Raw genomic sequence first — 27,204 nt, 5'->3', positions numbered from 1 at the left:
TTGAGTATTTTCTTTTTGCCTTCTCAACCATTTTTATTTCTTAAATTGAGCAACCTTTTCATATTCTTTTTGTTTTTTCTTTATCTACAATATTTTCTTCTCTTGACAAGTTGATTAGATGAATTTTGAGTATTCTATTGTTTCAAGGGTTAAGTCACTTTTGTCAAAGTTTTGAGTTAAGTAAGTTTCCCCAAAGATTGTATATGTCACTAATAATCTTTATTTTACTATTATTGTTAAAAATTTCTTTTGTTCCTTTAAAAGTGTGGAATTTTCCTTTAATTTCTTGTCTCAAGTGTTGAGTTTTAAATTGATGTGGTTGAGTCTTTTTGCTTTTTTGTTTTGGCCAACATATTTTATAACAAAATATCCTTTATTATCCAACTTTTCTACTTAAATAGTCTTTTATAATAGAAGTGTAAGTAACCAAAGAGAATAACAAAACAATGATCCATAAAAAGTTTAAATATAAAGAAAAAAGGCCCATGAATAAAAGTACATTTCTTTTAAAGGCTTAGTAACCAAAACAAATGCTCAAAAGATGATTTATAAAAGGTTCAAATATAAAAGGAAAGAGCCCATAAATAAAAATGCAACCCTTCCCCTTTTTTTAATCGGTTAATGGGATTAAGTGTTCTTTGGTTTGAAGCCTAAATTTTGGAGCTTATAAAAAGGTTTTTTCTTATTGATTTAAGTATTTTTTTATTTTCCCATTTCTAGCTTGACATTTATTGAAAATTCCTCTTTCGATGCGTTTTTATCCACTTTCTCTTTTTCCATAATGTTTCTTTCTCAATTTTTCATGATTTCTCCTTTTTGCCCCAATGCTTTAAACTTTTTTTTTTTTGTCTTTAGAGTAGGTAAAGAGGATATACATAAGTAATGGTGGAGTGAAAATGTATAAATATGATAGTGAAGTGAGGATAAATAATATAAATTATGGAGTAAGGATGAGTATAGTGACTCTAAACAGAACATTTTACACTAATATAGTAATGCCAAATAAATATAATAGTGATTAAACCCATACCATTTACTCTGATACCATATAGTATGTTATGTTAAACTAACTATAAAATGAGCAATTACTTGATGAGAGAGCCTTTAATGGCTATTTTATCCCTATTTATCACCTAAAATTCCAAAGATTCATAGTAATAATATATCCAAATCTAATCCCATGATCACATATGTTACAATTTCTCTATAGCAAGACTCTATATGATCTCCTCCATAATCTATATTTCATACTCCATTAGATGCTTTTTAAGACGGTGACGTGATCAAGAGTAAATCTTTTGGTAAAAGAGTTAATAAAGATCCTATTGATTCTTCAACTTCTATAAATATTCTTGATCCATTAGGATTGTCAGTAAAATTAGTATCTTGAGCTCCTTCAAGGAAAGCCTCTAAACAGTCTGTTGTAATAGCTATTATTGAGACTAACAACTCAAGTAGCCATATTGAAACTACCGAAGGGAATGAAGAAATAGAGGAGGATGTGAAACAGGATGATGACTTGACAGGATCTGACAACCTTATACTATTATACTCTGAAGATTCATTGCACTTGTATTCTATTTCATCTGATTGTCATGTCTGAAATTAGTGGCTAGTAACACATCATCTCTATATGCTTTGTGCCTTGAGAGAAAGAGAGAGGAGAGGGATTTCTACTAAGTCTTAATTTTTATATTTTTTAAGTATGACTCAAAAAAAGAATATTATAAAACTAGAAGAGAAAACTTAGGTTAGAATCACTCCACATTCCATGTTCTAATGCTTTGGTGTCGTGAGGGGCTCTTCTTTATATAGTCCTTGGACTATATTTTATATTTTGTTGTTGATATCATAAAATATTAATGTATTAAAGGTGGTAGATTTAGATGACCATTTTTAATGTATAGGTTACATAAGAAAATATTTTAAAATGGTGGCAGAACTCTTTGCAATATTAGAGGATATACTTAAATGTAGGAGTTATATATGCAAATCATTTTATAAAGGTGGTGGAAAATAAGGTTTGTGATAGAGTAAGGTGGATGAGTAATAGAATAAATATAAAATATAAAAAGGAAAGAATAGTCCTAAAAGGATTTGGTTTGACTTATTTTTTACTTTGACTTCAAATATTAAGTCATAAAGAAAAGGTGGTGGTAGAATAGTAAAGTGGTAAGGGTAGGGGTATAAAAGGATGGTTTTATATATACATATATGAGTATGGCATTTTTAGTTGAAAATTTTTCCCATCACATAATCCCACCCAAACAAGCTATATAGTTATAAGCTATATGGGTTGTTTGCAACCCAATGGTAATATTATCTTTTAGATGAACATAGAACATTTTTAACCTATATCCATTTAGTCAAGTGTTGTGTTATTCTCCATCAAGATTTGCTAGCAAGTATGATCCATTATTGTTGACCTCAACAATTTAATATAGGCCATCCTATTGCAAAAGAAACTTTTTTGTGAATGTTTTGTCAATCTTGCTATCATACTTCATAACTAAATTGCAAACCTGAAAAGCTTTGTAAATTTCTTATTAAATCTGTGCTTTCTTGAATTGCTTTTATATGTTGAAAAATTTGATGTTGATTTTCATCCATCCCTTCAAGTTAAATAAGTGTTAATTGCAAGTCCTCATTGTCACTTAATCCATGCTTCAGTGCTAATCATAAACTTGGGATCTCCAACTCAATTGGAAATATAGCTTCTATCCTATAAACTAGCTAGAAAAGAATGAAGTTTATTGTTACCTTATATGTGGTTTTATAAGCCCATAATGCTATCAATAGCGATTGTCCAATCTTTTTTCTTTTTGGCACTCAATTTTCTTAGAATGTTGCCCAATACACCATTTGTTCTCTTCACCAACCCATTAGCTTGTGGATAGCATGATGTTGACTATCAATATTTTATTAATAACTTCTTTATTAGTGTTTTAACCATCTCTTTGCAAAAGTGTGAGCCTTAGTCAATGACAATCTCTAACAAGTAACTAAACCTTGTGCATATATTTTGGACAAGAAAGTTTACCACAACTTCCTTGGTATTGCTTTTAGTTATTACTTCTTTAGCCCACTTAGTAAGGTAGTCTGTTGCCACCAAAATAAATCTTTTCTGATTTGATGCCATTAGAACTGGTGCTTTAAAATTTATCCCACATTTCTCAAATAGTCTTGTTGGCAAATTTGGATGGAGACTTCCTGATTGAAGGATTCTTCTTTCAAAGGCCTAACAAATGTAATATAACTTGCACCATTCCTTCACATCCTAGAATAATGTTGGCCAGAAATATTCTACATTCACAATCTTCTTGATAGTATAATTATGGGAGAAGTGTTCACCATAATATCCTTCATGACATTGCTTTATGATCTCTTTTCATTCGTTTTGTTCAACTTCTCTCCGAAGCATGCTATCTCATCCAATTCAATAAAGTTGATCTTTGATTAGTGTGAATGGTTTTGACTTGAATATAATTTTTTGCTTTTCAATGCCTTTATAACCTTCTAGAAAACTATATATTCCTAAAAAGTTGTAAATATCCCAATATTTTTCCATATCAACACTCATTGTTAAGACTTCATGATCTTTTTCTTGGCATAGATTAATCTCTTTTTGCTCTAGAGGTATTTTATAATCCAAAGCTCCAATCAATCCTACTTGAGTGTTTTTCTCATATTAAAACTTAAAGTCATATTCTACTAAAGTTGTCATCTATCTAGAAAACTTCCCAACAAGTGTTAGCTTATTTGCAATATACCTTAATATAGTATTATCTGTAGGAACACAAAATGCCTTCCTCACAAGTAGCATTTAAATTTCTCTACCATATATATGATATTTGCAGCTTGCTTCTCCAAAAGTGGATAACATAGCTCATGTCCTTGAAGTTGTCAGCCAATATAGTAGACGGGAAACATATATCCTCTACTCCCCTTTTGGAATAGAATCATTGTGATAAAATACTTGCTAATGTTTATGTTCACATAGAAAGTCTCATCCCAACATAGTGCCACCAAAATCAAGGTTGAACTTAGCACTTTCTTCAAGTTTTTAAATGTCTTGACACTCTACTATCCAACTAAAGCTTTCTTTTTTTGGTAAAAGTTTGTTTAAGAGAAATGCTATTTCAGCAAATCCCTAAACAAACTATCGATAGTAACTCACCAGTCTTACAAACTGTTGTACCTTTTTTAATAGGCATTTCCACCAACTTTTGTATCTTATTTTGGCTTGGTTTAATTCTTTCTTTAGAGACTATATGACCAATTAATGTACCTTTTGTGCTTGCAATTTGACATTTTCCAGATTTAGCAACTTTTTAATTCATCTAGCCTTTCAAATGTTATTTATTCCTTTTCCAAATGAGTTACTCAGTTTCTGTATATGCAAGAGTCGTCAAGGTACACTAATAAACTTGCCCAGGTACAGTTCAAAAATTTTGTTCATGAGTCGTTGAAATGTTGTTGGTGCATTTGTGAGCCCAAATGCAAACTTGAAAATATCTAGAGTATCCATTAGAAACAGTGTATCACTCATGCCATGCTACTTTATCAAGGATCTCATCCATGAATGGAATGGGATGATGATCACATCATGTAGCATCATTCAACTTTTTATAGTTGATATATATTTTCCATTTCCCTCCCTTCTTTAGTGTTATTATAACAGGTGACACCCAATTTGAATTCTCCACTTCAGATATGAAGTTAGCTTTGATTAACTTCATTAACTTAGAAACAATATCAAACTTTAGAGGTCACTAATTTGTATAGTTTTTGAGCCACTGGCTTTGCTCCTTACTTAATTGGAATCTCATGTTCCATTATATCCACTTGCCACACCTCCTCATAGGAATTTATGACAAGCTTTGGGAACTTCTTTAACATCATTGTTGTGATCTATGTATGGTTCACATGTTTACAATTTGATTTTCTGGGTAAAGATTCCACCAGGTATCAAAACTCTGTAAGAGGTATATGATGCTATACACTATTTCAAGAAAGGTATGTTGTGACTTGTGCTGTCCTCATTGAGATGAGTTGTTTGTTACACAAGGAAAAAGGAAGGGGTTGACCTCTTTGATAAGTTAGATACTTCTAATCTTAATGCCCATCTGAACAGCACAGGTGACTTTTACTTTGTCAAGGCCAAAATGATCTGAAAAATTACTTGTTACAGTTGACGGAGATGCTTGGTGTGACTCTTAACGAGAAAACTGCAGAATACTCCCAAGCAAATAAGGAGGTAAGAGAACATTCTGTTTGGTTAGCACTTTTTTGACAAGTCACGATTCCATGTAATCATCAATGGACAGTATCCAAGGGCTATAGTGCTCAGATGGAAAGAATGGAGGCAAAGATTGCAGAGTTAAAGGTCCGTTTTTCTTTATGGTTTGTTTGAGGCTGATGCTTTGCTATTGGCAGACACTGCGTGAGGAACTTGGGGAAAGTTGAAAAGGGCAAACATCCAGTTCACACCACGGCTAAAAGGCCTCCAACCGCAGAACTGTAAGTAGTTTCTACTTTTGACTATTAGGTTGGAAAAGAAGTTGGCTCAAACTGATGCAAGGATAGCCAAGATGACCTTGGATCTGTCCGTCAAAGAAGATCTCATATCGTGGCACTGGGAACGTCAAAGATCAACTACAAGGATCCTCAAAGAACAGTCGCTTGGTGCAAGCGACATGAAATCCCCATTGAGAAGGTAACCCGGCACTTCGTACTTTCATTTCTCTTACTGAGGCAGGAGATTTGGATCACAGGTTTTTAGTAAGTCATTGCTGGCCATGGGCAATGAAGGTAGAACCCAACTTCAGATTTTATGAGGCTGATGGTGGTGCGGACGAAGACCCTTGATTCTTTGAAATGTATATTGTCTCCAGGTATGCTTCCTCGTTCCCGCTGGCTAGAAGTAGAAAAACTTGGAAGAAGGTGACTTCCCTCTGTCAATATAACGTCAACACTTGCGAGACTCTATCTTGGTCTTGATGATCATGGTCTCACTGTGAGAACTAGAGGGTAACATCACAGACGAGTGGAGCTGAAGTAGGATCCAGGTAGTCGCAAGCTGAAGCTTCTGGAGCTACCATCACTTGAAGGTGGTGGCAAGTCAAGAACGTCTATGTTACCTTCAAGCATATCCAGGACGTTTCTCATGGAGGGGCGGATTGCTGCCTCGAGTTGGATGCACCACAGTCCGATTTTCACGTACCTCTCGGCATCCTTGAGCTCCAAGCCAGTGCTAGTGCTGGCGAGATCATCGTCCAGGAGCTTGTCGTCAATAAGCTCGACGACGTTGCCACTGTGAAACATGCTCAGCGCGGTTTCGCCCAGGAAGCGCGGTTGCGAGGAGGATGAGGAGGAAGAGGAGGATGGAGGATGGAACTGGATGGTCCGCTTGGAGCTGACGAGCTCGAGCAGCACGATTCCAAAGCTGTAAACGTCGGTCTTGTCCGTGACTTTAGTGTGGAGCCACTCGGGTGCCATGTATCCGGGAGTTCCTCGCATGACAGTCACCACTTGGCTCTTTCCCCGCTCGGCGAGCTTGCTCAGGCCAAAGTCGGAGATTCTGGCTCGTAAGTTCTCGTCCAGGAGGATGTTTTGAGGTTTGATATCCAGGTGAAGAACTTGCTCCCGGCATCCTTCATGGAGGTATGTGAGTCCTCGAGCAACATCTATCGCGATTGAGTGTCTCTGGTTCCAGTTTAACAGCAGATTTGCTGATCCGCCACCTTTGTCATCATCGTTCTTGGTGAAGATCCACTTGTCCAGTGATCCATTGGGCATGAACTCGTAGACAAGCAATGCAGCTGGTCCCTGGATGCAAAATCCCCGGAGCTTTACCAGGTTGAAGTGGTGAATGCTGCCAATGGACATTACCTCGGCCTTGAACTGCGAGTGTCCTTTCGACGAGCCTTGGATCTCTACGTCCATCTTCTTCACAGCAACGAGGCTCCCATCCGCAAGCTCTCCTTTGAAGACGGATCCAAATCCTCCAGCTCCAAGCATGAGCTCGGGATCAAAGTTTCTAGTTGCCATCTTCAAGTCGTGATAGCTAAACTGGTGCGGAAGTATCTCATCGAGCCTCATTCCTTCGATGAGCGCTTGCTTTTCCATGCGCCTCCTCCGAGATCTTCTCCACTTCCTGGTTGCTACGAAGATTACGACGCTAAGCACCACCCCGGCCACAGCGCTTGCTACCCCAGAGATCACTCCCAGATAATTCTTTTTGCTTCGAATGGACTGTGGAAGATTCATATCAATGACATTCCAGGTGATATTTCTCAAGATTCCAATGCCTGGATCATACCCAAGCTGCCTCCACACTTGCTCGTTCGCAGCCACAGCGTTTGGAGCACAGGGCTCCGTGAACGAATGATCCCTGAGACACCCGTCTGGGGAGTAGCATTCAGCCACCATTCTAGCCACCGCAGTCCGTCCGTTTGGAGCTAAAACTTGGATGTTTTTCGAGCACAAGCTTCGGTCTTGGCTATACCATCCAGTGGCCAGCGCTGCCATGGGTTCCCTATTCCATTCCGAGGACGTGCACGGCCTGAGAGACCCCGGATTTGAGAGGTTGAAGCTTGTGACATAGAGGACGGCATTGTTGGTCCCTTGTAAATTTGGAGAGCAGGTGAAATACCTGTAAGCCAGGCCTGGGACGCAGCAATTCGGGCAGTCTGGACCGATGGTGGCATTGAAAATGACGCTGGAGATGGGCTTGCAAGCTTCAGAATCGCTGAGATATGGCTCGGATTGATTGTTCGATAGGTAGCAGGATGAATTGCGGAGTGAACGGTTGCCGCTGAGCATGGGCTCCGGGAAACAAAGAGATCCATTCGGGCAGTCGCTTAACGAAGAACATACCTGTTGTTGGGCTTGCGAGTGGAAGCTCCTGGTGCTACATAGCACAATCATGAAGCACATGAGAATCGACACCTCCATAGTTTAGTAAATACCACTGTTCTTGGGCACCTGGAAACCATAGAAAATCAGAAACTATGAGATCACGTCTCTCTCGTCACAGACTTAATGTTTGGCAGCTGGCTTCAGGTATCTTTCAGTGTCATGGTTTTTCTGGGATGGCAGACGAAAAGAGGAATTCCTCCAAGGGACCCGCAATGCTTTAACAAGTCAAAAGCTTCGATCTTGAGACCGCAAAGACTTCAGCGTTTAAACCAGTTTACCTTTTGCAATTCCAGCCATGGATCATTGCAGCACTTTCTTCGCGCCAGCGATGACCTCACTCGCCAGCGCCACCGCGCAGCAATTCTCCTCCTCTTGCGGCACGAGATGCGACTCTAGGCGCGATTGTTCTAGCGGCCTCGTTTGCAATCCTGTTAGCAAGACCTACGATGGCGATCCAGGAGCTAGCACCCTTTCCTGCCCAATTCCCGGCTGCGAGCCCGGCAAGACCTTCGTCAACTCGAATGCCACTGCCCACAATCCCGAGTACTGCATCGGCAACAACATCTATCAGTTCTTCAATTGCTCCCCTGAAGAGCAGTCTCTCAACTTCGCGGCTTTCTACTACATCAAGCTGGAGGAACTCCCCACGGCATGCAATCAATCCACGCCTTACAAGAACTCGGAGCTCCTGGCAAACATGGCCACCGGATGGTTTGCCAGTGGATCCTCGTGCTTCAAAGAGATTGTGATCACGGCAGAGAATGGGATGAGCGTCACGGCGACGGTGGCGGATACTACGAGCCGTGCACGCCCAGATCGTTGGGAGGGACGAGAGGTGTGTGGGAAGGGCTGGGCCAGACGTATTTTGATAATGTGTTGCAAGTCATTTGAAGAGGTTAAGGGCGGCGCAACCATTAAGACATGTGGCATATTGATCCAACGCATGATTAACTTAAGCCAGTGATTGCATTGGTTTCTAGTTGGTGCTCTTAGGGATTTTGTGGTGGAAGGTGGTGAGACGATCCAATGCCACCAAGAAGAAGCTCCATCGGGGGGATCTCACTGAGCAAGGGATTCCAGAGCAAGGTGGGAGAGGGAGGGATTGGGACTGTGTTCAAGGGGACGTTGCCCAGCGGACAGATTGTGGCGGTCAAGAGGATTGGCGGTGGATCGCGGCAGGGGGACAAGCAACTTAAGGCGGAGGTGATTGGCAGCATCCATCACCTCAATCTCGTCAAGCTGGTTCGATTTTGCCTGCAGTCTCCCCCCAACGTAGTCGTCTACGCCAATGGCTTGCTGGATGGATGGATTTTTGCCAAGGAGAAGTGCCTGCCCTGGCCAACCAGGCTTTCCCGACGTCGCTCGAGGGCTTGCGTATCTCCACGATGGATGCCGCGAGAAGGTACTCCATCTAGACATCAAGCCCCAGAACATCCTCCTGGACGAGAAGATGAATGCCAAAATTGCCGACTTTGGATTCTCCAAGCTCATTGACAAGGACAAAACTCACGGGGCACAGTGGGATACATGGCTCCCGAGTTGCTCCACTCTCTTGTCATGGACAAGACGGACGTCTATAGCTTTGGGATCGTCCTCCTGGAGCTCGTGTGCTGCATGAAGGCCGTGGAGTATCCCTCGGACTCACAGATGGACGTTGGGTTCCTCGCCCAGACTGCTTTCAACAAGCTCGGCTTCTGGCTTATAAACAACTAATGAATGAATATGACTTAAACATTTGCTTCGTCAAAAACTTCTTTTTATTAGCAAGAAAGACCAATGCTGATGTTGGTACGAGTTCAGTTGCTGAATCTTCATGTTATGACAACAGGCACAGCAACGCATGGCTGGAAGCTGGAAAAGCTGGAAGAATTGTACAGCCAGCAGCAGTGCATTCAATTCATGGCTAGAAATCACGCTTCTCTCGTGCTCTTTTTCGCTTGCTTGGCTCTAGGATTCTCAGTGGAGACAGCCAGAGAGAGTTTCACGTACTCCTGGACTCCAGAGGAGCGCCAACGAGGCCACGTCGAGGGTGCTGGAAAGCAAGACGACGATTGCACCTGCTACTCCGTGGCCGATGGTCCCACATCAGACGCGGTATACACACACCACATGGCACGGCGATGCATGGCTCCTACAAAAGCTAGTGCTCCGAGGTCATGCAAGAATTGTACAGAAAAACCATCGATCTTCGGCTTCTCTTGTGCTCTTTTTCGCTTGCATGGCTCTGGGATTCTCAGTGGAGGCAGCCAGAGAGAGTTTCACGTACTACTGGACTGTAGAGGAGAGTGCAACGAGGCCTCAAACACAGAAATCAAGGATTGCAGTGGCAGTGCAATAGCTTCCGTCTGTGGCGGTTTCAGTTCAGAAATCCACGTCGAGGGTGCTGGAAGGTTGAAGGATGGGCGCTACGTGAATTGCAAAGACAACGATTGCACCTACTTCGTGACTGATGGTCCCAAGGGCAGTCGAGAGAACGACTCGCAGCTTTACGTGTCTATCGCTGTTCCAGATGAAGGGAAGTATCCCTTTGGATCACATCTCAAGATAGATCTGCTCCAAGACATAGCGCTTCCCAACGGCAGGCAACACAATGGATGTGTTCGGGTGGACGATGCCTGCATGAAAGACAAGGAGAAGAACAATGAATGCAACATGGACTTCTACGTGGGATCTGAGAGTAACTACCTTAATATTGATCATGAGCTACAGGATGCTGAATTATGGGATGCCAATATTGATCCGAACTGCCAGATCCAAGACTAGATTGGAAATGCTTGCATATTATAAGATTTGGTTTCCTATTAAGACTAATAAACTGCTCATCTATTTTTATCTCTTAGCAGCAACAATTTAAATGTTCTGATTCTGAAATCAGCATTGGTTTTTAGCGAAAAAGAAAGAGAAGCGGCAGACTGGTGATTTCTAGCCATGAATTGAATGCAGTGCTGCTGGCTGTACAATTCTTCCAGCATTCGTCATTTCCAGTTTTAGGGTTGGCATCTCCGTCGCACCTGCCAACACTTAAAGTGGTTTCATTCATTCATTGGTTGTTTATAAGGTCTTGCAGCCAGTTTCGATGATCTCTTGAGCTATTTGCTGAACTCCTCCAGATCTTCTGCTTCGAGACATGTAAATTGCCGTTCAATTAACTTATTAAGCAATCATAATTCTTCAAATGAGCCAAGTCCGAGACCGAGATGGAGATCTGCAATCCCGAGCCACTGCTACTCACCAAGAGTGATGAATCCTGTGCAGCAGGTCTCTCCAGCTGAGGGAACGCCAACACATCCATGGCACTCTCGAGCATCTTCACCACCACAGACATCGTTGGTCGCTGCAAAGGATCCTCCTGTCCACACCATAGCCCGATCCGGATGATGTTCTCGAAGCCACTCAAGGATAAACCACCACCGTCCTCGGCTTTGACCCATGGCGTTTCCACTGTCGAGCTTGTTGAAAGCAGTCTGGAGTGAACGCTCCAGGAAACAAAGAGATCCATTCAGGCAGTCGCTTAACGAAGAGCATACCTGTTGTTGGGCTTGCGAGTGGATGCTACATAGCACGACCATGAAGCACAGAGAATCGACACCTCCATAGTTTAGTAAATACCATTGTTCTTGGGCACCTGGAAACCATAGAAAGTCAGAGACTAGACTATGACATCATGTAAGTCTCATTAGTTCGTTTCGGCCCAAAGACTTAAAGTTCGGAGGTATCTTTCAGTGTCAAGGTTTTTTTGGGCTGGCAGACTAAAAGAGCAATTCCTCCCACGGGACCCTCGCAATGCTTTAGAAAGTCAAAAGCCTGACAAGTCTAGCTCCACATGAGACCGCAAAAGACTTCAGACTTTTGCTAGAGCAGTTTACCCGCGAGAGGTTTGCAATTCCAGCCATGTATCATTGCAGCAGATCTTTCTTCGTGGATTCTCAGTGGAGACAGCCAGCGAAAGTTTCACGTACTACTGGACTCCCGAGGAGCACCAACGAGGCCACGTCGAGGGTGAAGACGACGATTGCACCTGGCTGGTGGTCCCACAACAGATGCGGTATACACACACCACACCGCACGGCGATGCATGGCTCCTATAAAAGCTAGTGCTCCGAGGTCATGCAAGAATTATACAGCCAGCAGCGCTGCATTCATTCATGGCTAAAAATCATCGATCTTCCGCTTCTCTTGTGCTCTTTTTCGCTTGCATGGCTCTGGGATTCTCAGTGGAGGCAGCCAGAGACGTACTACTGGACTGTAGAGGAGTGCGGCAACGAGGCCTCAAACACAGAAATCAAGGATTGCAATGACAACGCGATAGCTTCCGTCTGTGGCGGTTTCAGTTCAGAAATCCACGAAGGGTCCTAGAAGGTTGAAGGATGGGCGCTACGTGAATTGTGAAGACAACGATTGCACCTACTACTCTGTGACTGATGGTCCCAAGGGCAGTCGAGGGAACGACTTGCAGCTTTACGTGTCTATAGCTGTTCCAGATGAAGGGAAGTATCCCTTTGGATCACATCTCAAGATAGATCTGCTCCAAGACTTAGCGCTTTCCAACGGCAGAATGGATGTGTTCGGGTGGATGATGCCTGCACGAAAGACAAGGAGAAGAACAATGAATGCAACATGGACTTCTACGTGGGATCTAACTACCTTCTTATTGATCATGAGCTACAGGATGCTGAGTTATGGGATGCCAGATCCAAGACTATGGCAGCTAGATTGGAAATGCTTGCATATGAAAAGATTTTAAGACTAATAAATAGCTCATCTATTTTTATTTATTAGTCAGTGAACTTTGTTGTGGACCCACAATATTTTTAATTCATTTTTACTACCACTTCACCTAATTTCACAGCAAGAATTCTACGTTTTAAATTTATTGTTCTGACTCTGAAATCAACATTGGTCTTTCATGAAAAAGAAAGAGAAGTGGCAGATTGGTGATTTCTAGCCATGAATTGAATGCAGTGCTGCTGCATGTACAATTCTTCCAGCATTGCTGTCATTGCCGTCATTTCCACTTTTAGGGTTGCCATCGCCGTGCCGTGTGTGTTTATATACCTCATTCATTCATTACTTGTTTATAAGGTCTTGCCGTTTCTCTTGATGATTCTTGAGCCATTTGCTGAACTCCTCCAGATCTTCCGCCTCGAGACCTCCTGGTTTCTCATTGAGGATTCTAAATATATATGTAAATTGCCGTTCAATTAACTTATTAAGCAATCATAATTCTTCAGATATCTACTTAGCGAGCCAAGTCAGAGACCGAGATGGAGATTTGCAATCCCGAGCTCTCGCTGCTGCTCACCAGGAGTGATGAATCCTGTGCAGCGGGTCTCTCCAGCTGAGGGAACGCCAACACATCCATGGCACCCTCGAGCATCTTCACCACCACAGACATCGTTGGTCGCTGCAAAGGATCCTCCTGTGCACACCATAGCCCGATCCGGATGATGTTCTCGAAGCCACTCAATAAACCACCACCGTCCTCGGCTTTGACCAGCCGATCATCCACCAAGTGCATGGCGTTTCCACTGTCGAGCTTGTTGAAAGCAGTCTGGGCGAGGAACCCAACGTGCATCTGTGAGTCCGAGGGATACTCCACGGCCTTCATGCAGGACATGAGCTCCAGGAGGACGATCCCAAAGCTATAGACGTCCGTCTTGTCCGTGACACGAGAGTGGAGCCACTTGGGAGCCATGTATCCCACTGTGCCCCACATGACTGTCACGACATGAGTTTTGTCCTTGTCAATGAGCTTGGAGAATCCAAAGTCGGCAATTTTGGCATTCATCTTCTCGTCCAGGAGGATGTTCTGGGGCTTGATGTCTAGATGGAGTACCTTCTTGTGGCATCCATCGTGGAGATATGCAAGCCTTCGAGTGACGTTGAGCACGATGGATAGCCTGGTTGCCCAGGGCAGATACTTGTCCTTGGCAAAAATCCATCCATCCAGCAAGCCATTGGCGTAGACAAGTACGTTGGGGGGAGACTGCAGGCAAAATCCAACCAGCTTTACGAGATTGAGGTGATGGATGCTGCCAATCCACATCACCTCCGCCTTAAGTTGCTTGTCCCCCTGCCGCGATCCACCGCCAATCCTCTTGACCGCCACAATCTCTCTGCTGGGCAGCATCCCCTTGAACACAGTCCCAAACCCTCCCTCTCCCACCTTGCTCTGGAATCCCTTGCTCGGTACAGCTCTTGGTACCTATCAGTGAGATCCCCCTGATGGAGCTTCTTCTTGGTGGCATTGGATCGTCTCACCACCTTCCACCACAAAATCCCTAAGAGCACCAAGGCAACGAGCGCTCCACTAGAAACCAATGAAATGATATCTTCGCCCTTCACTGGCTTAAGTTAATTGGATTGTCTATGTGTTGGATTAATATATGCACTCGCCACATGTCATGGAATGGAAATGTGTTATCAAGTGGTAGAAAGTGTGATAATAAAGGGAAATGGTTGGAAAGATGAATGCCTTAAAGCATGGAAGTGTATGTATGTATAGTAGGGATAATGGATAGGTTGGGTATGGCCGACCAACTTGAGGCATAATTGAACTCTCACTTGCATAAATATTTTTATTTTGCATTTGGCTTGGGTTTAAACCCAAGTTTCACATTATGTTACTCATATCCTCGTGTTAGGGCACTAATATGCTGAAATAATGCCAAATTTTATTTGGCTCTATTTTACACTGGTTTTAGCATTGGGATGCTAAATGCTTTAGGATTGTTCCAAGTTATTCTATGCTTTTATCCTTTTGTTCTTTAGGTTATATGCTCGGGGTTGTTTCGTGCTTTAGTACCTTCACTCTTTAGCTCCATGCTTAAGAGTTTGGCTCTGTTCCTTCATTTAGTGGCCCAAGACCTTGAATTTCAGGTTTCACTTTTTTGTCCTTGGGGACATGTGGCATATAGATGGTTTAGATTTCATTTCGTGGTTATCCTTTATCCTATGGTGATTTACCATAGGATAACACCATGAAACGGAACCTAAACCCTCTTTATGCCACATGACACATGCCACATGTCATATGCCACGTGTCCAAAGGACAGTGGTGTAGAACCCAAGGTTCAGGGCCTTGGGCCACTGAACAAAGGAACAGTGCTAAACTCCCAAGCATGGAGCCGAGGAGTGACAGAACCGAACCACGGAGCAACTCCCGAGCATGCAGCCCAAGGAGTGAAGGGATAGGAGCCCGAAGCGACTTGGAACAGTCCTAAAGTAACTAACATCCCAATGCCAGGACCAGCATGCAAAACGGAGCCAAACGGAGTCTAGCACTATTTTAGCATACCGGTGGCCTAACGCGAGGACATGGGTACTCCACCAGCTAGCATGGAATGGAACTTGGGCTTAGACCCAAGCTAAACGCAGAACAAGGACAGGCATGCAAGCGGGAGCTAAACTATGCCTTAGGTTGGTTGGCCATGCCCGACCTACCCACTATCCCTACTATATATTTGGAACCCCCCACAGCCCCCCCCCCCGCTTGAGGAACACATGCTTTGGGCTTTCACCCCAAGCCTCCCTTAGTATCAAGAGTTAGTCTCTTGGACAAGCTCGAAACTTACTAAATATGGAATGTCCCCAGATTGCAAATTTGGACACGGGACGAACACCATTGTGTTCAAGACAATCTCTACATTCCATAGATATGCCAAATGAGCAAATCTGGACACTTTCCATAAATAACATTTGGGACCGAAATGAGGCCAACACAAAGGGCATGATAGCGAGGGTGTTTGGCAGACACGGTAAGCTATCATCTAGCGATATTGAGGGACCAAGCTCAATATCACGGGGGTTCCCAACACTAGCAAGTGCAAGTCAATGAATGAATTTCTCTAACCAGGTCAAGTATGCTTGACTAAATAGACACTTAGGAATTCCTTCCTTATGCTCATCTGGTCAAGTGCACACGCAAGGACCAGTTTCTCAACTAACTTAGGCGGAGACTGATAACGGGTCTAGCAATACCGACCTCCTGCCGTCGTGGCAGTAAGGAAAGAATATCCGAAAGGACTGGTCGACAGGTAACTTTCGATACCCGAAGTCACATTCGTGACACTCTCCCCCCCTTGGGGAAAATCGACGTCCTCGTCGATGCATACTCCAGTCTAGAATACCGCCAAGGAAATAACTCCAGAAAAAGTTCATAATACTCACACTATGTGAGAAATGCACCCATTTAAATGAGTTAGGGGGTAACCTCTTTGTCTAACGCGGATGCGCTACCAACTCAGACACCTTGCGGCCGTCACCGACAAGGAAATGACCAACAGAGTCAGCCACCCTTGCTGCTTTGGGTGTCACTCAGCTATAAAAGTGTGATACGCCCTTGCCCGCAAGGACATAGAGAGAGGAGCCAGAGGCCCCAACCCTCCTGAGCAAAGAAACCAAACCTGTCGGTAAGGTTTAGATAGACTACTGTAAACAGGCAGTTAGAGTTGTTTAGACGATCACGCCCTTTCAACGGAATAAGGAACATCAACAAAGAGGCGGGTTATGTGACCAATCGACAATAACTACCCCATGACTAGAGATTTCAATATGCACACGAAGTGCTGAAGCCAGTCTGCCTATACTAGCCCAAATTCAAAGATCAATAGATGGACAATACCAAAGTCATAGACAATGATAGTTTTGAGTCTTAATTATAGAATCCACCAAGATCACCATAATTGGTAAACATAGGATTCACCATTAAACAAAATTCAATAGCAAGGATATCATCAAGTAAACTCAATAAGAAAACTTAACTATCAAAGATTGTAGACAATATGCTAAATAACTTACGAAAGATAACTCAAAAAACACTAAGGATCATTGACTGACAAACAAAATGCTCGCAAATATATCACTCAAAGGAAATAACATCCCAATCTATTAGAACTAACTTGAACAATAATCAACAAAACAAAATGAATGTGGTAAAACCAACAAACATTTAGTTATGCCAACCATCACACAAGTCAATCTGAATAGATCCCAGTCAATAATACCAAGGAACCAGAGTTGCTTAAACAAGTGTTAGCAATGTCCTACTGATGTCTCAAACCCAAGAGACCAATCCAGAGCAAACCACAAACAACTTATGGTATTGCGAAAAGCTATAAGCTATCAAAGAGAACAATTAACCATCATAAAAGATCATCAACCATCCCATAAAACAAAAATGCAAAATCATCGTCAAAGAAACAATCTACCATTCCGAAGAACGGCAAATCATTTTATACCAACAATAATCAAACAAAACCTTTGATAAAGATAATCAATTATCTTAGATGATAGTCAATTATTACCAATGAATGCTAGATGCAAATACTAACAATATCAAAGCTAATAAGCCAAAATGCCTTCCCCAACAACTTCTAACAAATGGAACATTGAGCATAAAAACTCAAAGAACCAAAAGTTTGAAGAAGCTTATACATAAGGTCTTTGTCTATAATGATCATAAGTCTTGCATGAACTAACTTCAATGCTAAAGAAGAAATCGTGGTATAACCCATAATATCTTACTCAACACATCCATAAGCTAACTTCATAATGCCAAAGTTAATGAAGAGCATGTCTGCATCAATCCAATAGCTAAGCATAACGAAGTTATGCTAAACAAGTGATCACCCAATCGATCTTCCATGAATCCATCTATAGCAAGACGTAACTCACTTCATAACAAGTACAACACAAATCATCAATGATCAATATATCCCAACTCAAATCTAACAAGGATTCAAATATTCTAATATTGATCACTAACTCTTCCACTTGTAAAGTTAGCATAGTCTATAACTAAATCACTTTTTTCAAGGAAAAGCTTAAAGCTCAGCCCCTACTAAACAATCTCGTTTAGAACACAACTAACTCAAACTTGCTATTCAGTTCATCTGAACGTCAATACAGTTGCTAACTAGCAAATACATGAATGCTAACAACACAAAGCTACAGCCAAATCATCAACACTATCTTCATCAAGACTAATGAAACTCAATATCAATCCTACAGAGATATCTCATTTCACTCGAATCTCAACATCAATAATGTCAATGACAAGGCATCACTTCAATGCCATCAACACCATAACAAAGCTAGAAGAAAGCAAGAGTGAATCACCACCCAAAACTCTTTAGCAACCAAGCTAACTAAAGTCGAAGATACTTTAGGCAGTATTTAAGACCAGTTCTTCAACAATACTTAGCTATAGATAACACATCATCAAGGAATGAATCACCACATCCAAAATTCAATGAAATCTAACACTACGAACTTAAACGCAACCAAATGATATCGACAAAGGTAGAATTGATATGCCAACATGGAAAACCCATGTAAGTCTAACAACACGATCCTCCACAATACCATCCAGTAAAGCAAACCCATCACTGCTAAATCATCATCGAGCGAAGCAAGTATCAATAGTCTTTTGACAAAGTCTACAAGTAATCACTAGTCGTAAAGCAACTAACAATCACCCTTCAACTTGCCTTCACAAGACCCGAACACCAATTCATGTCATCGAGTCATATACTTGTCCAACATGAACATAATACCTCAGGTATGAGATAAAAGTTCATAGACAAGCACAAACTATATGACCACTCGAATCCAACTCAATCATAATAAGCTCACTAATGCATTTAGTCAATAGCTCTGAGTATGCCTTGAAGAGGCTAGCTATGCATGATCAACACTTAGCTAAAGCTAAAGTGAAGACCATGAGATGGATTCATATTGGTACACAACCTCCTCATAGACAAAGCTATAGTATGGGTACCAACATCTCAACCTCAAACAACTAAATTGGACATCACCATCCTCAACCAAGGTGCAGGGCCACCAAGACCAAGTCAAGATTAGTGAGAGCTCACTACTCTCATAGAGTTTAACGTAATGCAAGGTGCAACCTACCACTAAGCATAACGCTACAAAAGAAAGGTACAAGAGTCACCCTTCTTAGAAAAGCGCAATAGCCACTTTTCTATACCAACTCTAGACTCTATCCAACTCAATTGCCTTAGCCTCAAAAGTCAGCATCCCTTTCGGGTTGCATTATACAAACCACTTACCAAGGTCTAAGCTAACCGAAGTCAACTCTAACCCCTTCACTAGTTTGTATTGGCTTACGAAAATGGAATGGTTTTCAGCAAAGTGACCAACAGATCAGCCATTGGAGAAGTCTAAGAAAATTTGTGGAAAATTTCCATCCTAGAGAAAGAATGACTCTCAGTCTAGGATTGCAAACCTTCAAAACTCAACCAACTTCCTCCTACCTACAACTTCATATAAGTTCACCTCAACATAAATTCTCATGATCCAACGATATGCTTAAGCATCGAACATCTTTGCCCATCTAACTGATATCCAACACCGACATCTGCAAAGTGCAAAATGAACATCCAAGGCTTGATCACGTAGACCACATGTTCGGATATCCATATTGCACTAACACTCTTCTTCAATCACCTTCAAGATCCAATGTGAAGTCAAAACATTAACAAGAAAAATGACATGGAAAATCAAGGTCTAAGGAAAATCCCTCATCACTTGAAATAACAATGCCACTTCCACTAACACAAGTGCTAATGATGTTAATGCCCCAACTACACATCTTCTCCATCCAACAATCTATTCCAAGTGTTAACGGATCAACCGACGAGCTATAACAAATGAATGCTACAACCTTTCCAACAACTTATGGGCAAACCCAAGGAACAAAGTACCAACTTAAGCTTAGCATAATGGACCACCATCGAGATCCAGTCAAAGCTACTACAATGCTACTTCGTGCAAGTAGACTAGCTTCTCTATCAACCACTTTGGGGTTGATCATCATTTACCCAAGCAACTTCGTAAACACATTGCTCATTATCACATAGATATGATATAAATCACAATAACTTGATCATCAATCAAGCAACACTATGAGCAATGCCCATGTCACTACTGCAAAGGTTTATGTGAATATCAAGTGCCAACTCGATTCAACAAAATGCAACATAAATGCCACACCCCATCAATAGAGATTTACGACACCTAACACCACTAACTTTTGTTCACAACACGAACAAGCTCACACTCTCTTTCCGACCAAACTCAACACTAATCCAACACCAAGCTACTCAAGAAACAATAACAAGGTTCCCCGGAAAAGAATTGAACATTGCAACCCAAGTCTTTCAATAGCAAGCCACAAAATAGTATAGCGCTTCACCGCTATCCATCGCATAGCTCACCATTTGTAAGACTATCATTTCCAACATGCACCAAGATAGGGACTCTTGATTGCATATTATGAACACGAGCAATGAATCACACCTCATTGCAAATCATCTCTCCAAGAAGAGAAAATGATTTACGTGTTTGATCCTTCGTCCCGATGACTCTCTTTTCGGTCTCATCTTTGACCAAACCTCAAGCTTGCTTTTGCACTGCCTTTAGTTCAATCAAAGAAAAGTTTATGAGAGAGCACGGCCATGACTACTTAAACCAATAGACTAATCCCTATAGTCTTGATTGATCCACTTATAATCATGCCTATGAAGGATCCACTAGTGCCGTGCTAAACAGCTACGGACCAGCCTATTTGCCACTCATAGCAAACCCAGGGAGGTTTGTTTCACCCATGGTACAAGGAATAACTCATGGAACCACTGGAACCACTCATGGAACCACCAATAGACTAACATTAATCCTGCCAACCCAAAGCGTAACCTTGAGTTGCTAATGTGCCTCACTCACAAGCTCAAGCTCAACCTCGTGCTACCGGAACAACTCAAATCCATCTTATGAGCCCAAGAGCAAGCTCACATAATCTAAAATGAAAGGTAACCAAATCCATACCCAAGGAACGATTGCGAAGTCTTAGCACCCAAACGTGTACCCACTCGGATCATCGTTTTCATCTCTGCGTATGCAACGAGATTAGTTGCCCAATCTCATTGTATAGTACTCGCTGAGACTCCTTCTCTGATACCAAATGTAGTGCACGTGGTTTTTACCCTTTATCCTATGGTGATTTACCATAGGATAACACCACGAAACAGAACCTAAACCCTCTTTATGCCACATGACACATGCCACATGTCATATGCCACGTGTCCAAAGGATAGTGGTGCAGAACCTGAGGTTCAGGGCCTTGGGCCACTGAACGAAGGAACGGTGCCAAACTCCTAAGCATGGAGCCGAGGAGTGACGGAACCGAACCATAGAGCAACTCCCGAGCATGCAGCCCAAAGAGCGAAGAGACAGGAGCCCGGAGCGACTTGGAATAGTCCTAGAGTAACCAACATCCCAATGCCAGGACTAGCATGCAAAACGGAGCCAAATAGAGTCTGGCACTGTTTCAACATACCGGTGGCCTAACACGAGGACATGGGTACTCCACCAGCTAGCATGGAATGGAACTTGGGCTTAGACCCAAGCCGGACACAGAACAAGGACAGGCATGCAAGCGAGAGCTAGACTATGCCTTAGGTTGGTTGGCCATGCCTGACCTACCCACTATCCCTACTATACACTTGGAACCCCCCACAGCCCCCCCCCCCCCGCCCTCCCCCGCCTGAGGAACACACGCTTTGGGCTTTCACCCCAAGCCTCCCTTAGTATCAGGAGTTAGTCTCTGAGACAAGCTTGAAACTTACTAAATATGGAATGTCCCTAGATTGCAAATTTTGACACGGGACGAACACCATTGTGTTCAGGACAATCTCTACATTCCGTAGATATGCCAAATGAGCAAATCTGGACACTTTCCATAAATAACATTTGGGACCGAAATGAGGCTAACACAAAAGGGATGATAGCGAGGGTGTTTGGCAGACACGGTAAGCTATCATCTAGCGATATTAAAGGACCAAGCTGAATATTGCGGGGGTTCCCAACACTAGCAAATGCAAGTCAATGAATGAGTTTCTCTAACCAGGTCAAGTATGCTTGATTAAATAGACACTTAGGAATTCCTTCCTTATGCTCATCTGGTCAAGTGCACACGCGAGGACCAGTTTCTCAACTAATTTAGGTGGAGACTAATAACAGGTCCAGCAATACCAACCTCCTGCCGTCGTGGCAGTAAGGAAAGAATATCCGAAAGGACTGGTTGACAGGTAACTTTCGATACCCGAAGTCACATTTGCAACATTATTCTATAGTAAATCATTATAGAATAAAGGGTGAAAACCACATGTGTTACATTTGGTATTAAATGATACGTCTTAGCGAGTATTATCCAATGAGATTGGGCAACTAGTCTTGTTGCATATGCAAAGATGGAAACGATGATCCAAGTGGGTATACGTTTGGGTGCTATGATTTTGCATTCATTCCTTAGATATGGACTTTGGTTACCTTTTTTACCATATTATGTAAGCTTGCTCTTGGGCTCATAGTATAGAATGAGATATTCCATTTGCACGAGTTTATGCTTGGGTTTGTGAATGAGGCATATTAGCAACTCAAGGTTACATTTTGAGTTGGCAGGATTAACGTTAGCCTATTAGTCTTTACCATGACTTGAGCCATGTACCATACATAAAAGTAAGCCTCCTTTGAGTTTGCTATGAGTGGCAAATAAGTTGGTCTATAGCTATTTAGCATGACATAAGTGGATCCTTCCTAGGCATGATTATAAGCGGATCAATCAAAATTATAGATATCAATCTATTGGTTCAAATACTTATTGCCGCGCTCTCTTATATACTTTTCTTGGATTGTGCGAATGCAAGCTTGAGATTTGATCAAAGATGAAACCGAAAAAAGAGTTGTTAGGAATGAAGGATCAAATACGTAAATTATTTTCTCTTCTTGAAAAGATGATTTGCAATGAGGTGTTAACTCATTGTTTGTGTTCACATTATATAATCAAAAGTCTCTACCTTGATGCATATTAAAAATGATGGTTTTACAAATTGTGAGTTGTGGGATGGATAACAATGAAGCGCTAAACTATTTTGTCTAGGCTTACTATTAAAGATTTGAGTTACAATTCTCAATTCTTTTCTAAGGAATCTTGCTTTTGCTCCTTGAGTAGTTTGGTGTTGGATTAGTTTTAAGTTTGGTCAAGAAAAAGAGTGGCATGAGGTTGTCTATGTTATGAATAAAGTTGGTGGCATTTGGTGTTGTAAATCTTTATTAGTGGGTATAGCATCTATGTTGCATTTTGTCAAATAGAGTAAGCATTTGATACTCACGTAAACTTTTGAAGTAATAATATGGGCTTGCATGTGGTGTTGCTCAATTGATGATCAAGTCATTGTGATTTTTATATTATATTCATATGATCATGAGCAATGTGTTTAATAAGTTGTTTAGTTAAATGATAATCAACCCCAAAGTGGATAATAGTGAAGCTAATTTACTTATATATAGTAACATTGTAGTAATTTTGACTAAATTCACAATAGTGGTCCATTATATTAAGTTTGAGTTGATACCTTGTTTTCTTGAGGGTTTACTTATAAGGTGTTGAAAAAGGTTATAGCATTCACTTGCTATGGTTTGTTAGTTTATCTGTTAGCACTTGGAGTAGATTGTTAGATGGAGAAGGTGTGTAGTTGAGGCATTAATATCACTATCACTAAGTGGCATTGTTATTTTGAGTGATGAGAAATTTTCCTTAAAACTTAATTTTCCATGTCCTTTTTTTTTTCTTTGTTAGTGTTTTGGTTTCACATTGGATCTTGAAAGTGGTTAAAGAAAAGTGTTAATGCAATATGGATATTCAAAAAAATGGTTTTCATGATCAAAACTTGAATGTTCATTTTACATTTTGCGGATGTCAATGTTGGGTGTTAGAAATATGGGCAAAATGTTCCATGATTAAACATATTATTAGATTATGAGAATTTATGTTAAGGTGAACCTATATAAAGTTGTAGGTAGGAGGAAGTTGGTTGAGTTTAAAAGTTTGTATTTCTAAATTGAGAGTCATTCTTTCTTTAGGATGGAAAACTTTTCACAAATTTTTTTAGACTTTTAAAAAATAGCTGATCTATTGATCATTTTGCTTGAAAACTATTCCATTTTCATAAGTCAGTACAAACTATAATGCAACCGAAAGAGATGCTGTCGTGAATGTGACTTTGGGTATCGAAAGTTACCTGTCGGCTAGTCCTTACGGACACTCTTACCTTATTGCCACGATGGCAAGAGGTCGGTATTGCTGGACCCGTTATCAGTCTCCACCTAAGCTAGTTGAGAAACTGGTCCTCGCGTGTGCACTTGACCAGATGAGCATAAGGAAGGAATTCCTAAGTGTCTATTTAGTCAAGCATACTTGACCTGGTTAGAGAAACTCATTCGTTGACTTGCACTTGCTAGTGTTGGGAACCCCCGCGATATTGAGCTTGGTCCCTCAATATCGCTAGATGATAGCTTACCGTGTCTGCCAAACACCCTCGCTATCATGCCCTTTGTGTTAGTCTCATTTCGGTCCTAAATGCTATTTCTGGAAAGTGTCTAGATTTGCTCATTTGGCATATCTACGGAATGTAGAGATCGGCCTGAACACAATGGTGTTCGTCCCATGTCCAAATTCGCAATCTAGGAACATTCCATATTTAGTAAGTTTCGAGCTTGTCCCAGAGACTAACTCTTGATACTAAGGGAGGCTTGGGGTGAAAGCCCAAAGCGTGTGTTCCTCAAGGGGGGGGGGGGCTATGGGGGGTTCCAAATGTATAGTAGGGATAGTGGGTAGGTCGGGCATGGCCGACCAACCTGAGGCATAGTCTAGCTCCCGCTTGCGTGCCTGTCCTTGTTCTGCGTCCGGCTTGGGTCTAAGCCCAAGTTCCATTCCATGCTAGCTGGTGGAGTACCCATATTCTCACGTTAGGCCACTGGTATGCCGAAATAGCGCCAGACTCTGTTTGGCTCCGTTTTGCGTGCTGGTCCTGGCATTGGGATGCTGGTTGCTCTAGGACTATTCCAAGTCGCTCCGGGCCCCTGTCCCTTCGCTCCTTGGGCTGTATGCTTGGAAGTTGCTCCGTGGTTAGGTTCTATCACTCCTTGGCGTCACGCTTGGGAGTTTGGCACCGTTCCTTCGTTCAGTGGCCCAAGGCCCTGAACCTCGGGTTCCTATGGACACGTGGCACGGACACGTGGCATGTGACATGTGGCATCTGTCACGTGGCACAAAGAGGGTTTATGTTCCGCTTCGTGGTGTTATCCTATGGTAAATCACCATAGGATAAAGGGTCAAAACCACGTGCGCTACATTTGGTATCAGAGGTCCCTTGAGGAAGATCGACGTCCTCGTCGATGCACACTCGAGTCTAGAATACCGCCAAGGAAACAACTCCAGAAAAAGTTTACGGTACTCACACTATGTGAGAAATGCACCAACTTAAATGAGTTAGGGGGAACCTCTTTGTCTAACGCGGATGCGTTACCAGCTCAGACACCTTCCGGCCGTCACCGACAAGGAAATGACCAACGAAGTCAGCCACCCCTGCTGCTCTGGGAGTCACCCAGCTACAAAAGTGTGATATGCTCTGCCCGCAGAGACATAGAGAGAGGAGCCAGAGGCCCCAACCCTTCTGAGCAAAGAAACCAAACCCGTCGGTAAGGTTTAGATAGACTACTGTCAACAGGTAGTTTAGAGTTGTTTACACGGTCACGCCCTTTCACGGAACAAGGAACATCGACAGAGAGGCGGGTTATGTGACCAGTCGACAGTAGCTACCCCATGACTAGAGATTTCACCATGCACACGAAGTGCCGAAGCCAGTCTACCTATACTGGCCCAAACTCAAAGATCAATATATATGGACATAGCAAAGTCATAAACAATGATATCTTAGAGATTTAATTATCAGTGAATAAAGCTTAGATTAGAACACAAAAGTATTCCAAGTAAGTTATCATCCGATAAACTAGTATTATAGTATAAGAACCACCAAAATCACTATCATTGGAAAACATAGAATTCACCATCTAACAAAATTCAATAGCAAGTATATCATCAAGTAAACTCAATGATAAAACTTAACTACCGAAAATGGCTGATAGCATGCCAAACAACTCACAAAACACAACTCAAAGAACACAAAGTATCATTGACTAACAAGCACAATGCTCGCGAATGTATCACCCGAAGGAATAACATCCTAATCTATGAGAACTAACTCGAGCAATAATCAATAGAACAAAATGAATGTTGCAAAGCAAACAAACGCTTGTTCATATTAACCATTACACTAGCCAATCCGAATAGATCCCAGCCAACAACACGAAAGAACTCAAGTTGTCTAAGCAAGTGTTAGCAACATCCTACGGATGTCTCAAACCCAAGAGACCAATCCAGAGCAAACCACAAAGAATATGTGGTATTGTGAAAAGCCATAAGCCATCAAAAAGAACAACTAACCATCATGAAAGATCATCAATCATCCCATCAATAAAGAGATGCAAAATCATCGTCTAAGAAGGAATCCACCATCCCGAAGAATAGCGAATCAATCTAGATCAACGATAATCAAGAAAAACCTCTGACAAAGATAATTAATTATCCCAGATGATAGTCAATCATCACCAATGATTGCTAGATGCAAATACTAACTTCAACATCGAAGCTAAAGAGCCAAAAATGCCTTCCCCGAATAACTCCAGACAAATGGAATAATGAGTATGAAAACTCAAAGAACCAAAAGCTCGAAGAAGCCTATAGCCAAGTCTTGCTTAATAATGATCATGAGTCTCATAGAAGCTAACTTCAATGCTAAAGAAGAAATCATGGTGCAACCCACAATGTCTTTTTCAACACATCCATAAGCCAAACTTCATAATGCCAAAGCTAATGAAGAGCATTTCTACATCAATCCAAAAGCTAAGCACAATGGAGCTATGCTCAACAAGTGATCACTAAATGATCCTCCATGAATCCATCTATACCAAGACGTAACTCACTTCATAACAAGCACAAGAAGAATCATCCATGATCGATATATATTCCAACTCAAATCCAGCAAGGACTCAAATATTCTAATAGCGATCACTAACTCTTCATCTCGTAAAGCTAGCATAGTCCATAACTGAATCACTTTTCAAGGAAAAGCCGAAGCTCAATCCTCTACTAAATAATCTCGTCTAGAACACAACTAACTCAACTTGCCACTTAGTTCATTTGAACGTCAACATAGTTGCTAACTAGCAAAATGCACAAATGCCAACAACACAAAGCTATAGCCAAATCATCAACACTATATTCATCAAGACTAATGAAACTCAATATCAATCCTTGGAAGGATATCTCATTTCACTCAGATCTCAATATCAACAATATCAATG

At 41.7% G+C, this 27,204-nt stretch overlaps 4 protein-coding genes across 5 annotated transcripts in view; 1 reads left to right on the top strand and 3 right to left on the bottom strand.

Annotated features, from left to right (window-relative positions):
* Positions 1 to 5,627: 5,627 nt before the first annotated feature.
* Positions 5,628 to 8,246, bottom strand: LOC112347307 (probable receptor-like protein kinase At5g20050). 2 transcript variants are annotated; one of them, XM_024678027.1, is made up of 4 exons: positions 8,199 to 8,246; positions 8,041 to 8,135; positions 6,892 to 7,986; positions 5,628 to 6,828 (listed from the first exon to the last, which is right to left on the bottom strand). In XM_024678027.1, the coding sequence occupies exons 3-4, from the start codon at positions 7,954 to 7,956 to the stop codon at positions 6,037 to 6,039; spliced, it is 1,857 nt and encodes a 618-aa protein (XP_024533795.1). In that variant the 5' UTR covers positions 7,957 to 7,986; positions 8,041 to 8,135; positions 8,199 to 8,246; the 3' UTR covers positions 5,628 to 6,036. The 2 variants fall into 2 exon arrangements, with proteins under 2 accessions (XP_024533795.1, XP_024533794.1); XM_024678026.1 differs by having other exon boundaries at positions 5,631 to 7,986.
* On the top strand, positions 8,216 to 9,633 carry LOC9636767 (proline-rich receptor-like protein kinase PERK10). The gene is made up of 3 exons (XM_024677916.1): positions 8,216 to 8,755; positions 9,001 to 9,322; positions 9,440 to 9,633. Exons 1-3 carry the CDS (start codon positions 8,216 to 8,218, stop codon positions 9,631 to 9,633), a joined length of 1,056 nt encoding a protein of 351 aa, XP_024533684.1.
* A 1,432-nt stretch (positions 9,634 to 11,065) lies between these two features.
* On the bottom strand, positions 11,066 to 11,515 carry LOC9636562 (probable receptor-like protein kinase At5g39030). The gene is made up of 2 exons (XM_002972713.1): positions 11,448 to 11,515; positions 11,066 to 11,384 (listed from the first exon to the last, which is right to left on the bottom strand). The coding sequence occupies exons 1-2, from the start codon at positions 11,513 to 11,515 to the stop codon at positions 11,066 to 11,068; spliced, it is 387 nt and encodes a 128-aa protein (XP_002972759.1).
* A 1,644-nt stretch (positions 11,516 to 13,159) lies between these two features.
* The window catches only part of LOC9637322 (G-type lectin S-receptor-like serine/threonine-protein kinase SD2-5), a 68,530-nt gene continuing 54,485 nt past the window's right edge, over positions 13,160 to 27,204 (bottom strand). The window contains exon 5 of the mRNA XM_002972711.2: positions 13,160 to 14,125. Within this exon, the coding sequence (XP_002972757.2) occupies positions 13,160 to 14,125 (966 nt within the window). The remainder of the gene's footprint in view (positions 14,126 to 27,204) is intronic.

Source organism: Selaginella moellendorffii, unplaced genomic scaffold (assembly GCF_000143415.4).
Source record: "Selaginella moellendorffii unplaced genomic scaffold, v1.0 SELMOscaffold_20, whole genome shotgun sequence".
Classification (NCBI taxonomy): Eukaryota; Viridiplantae; Streptophyta; class Lycopodiopsida; order Selaginellales; family Selaginellaceae; genus Selaginella; species Selaginella moellendorffii.
The sequence above is the reverse complement of the archived record's forward strand: the minus strand, read 5'-3'. Positions and strand labels throughout refer to the sequence as shown.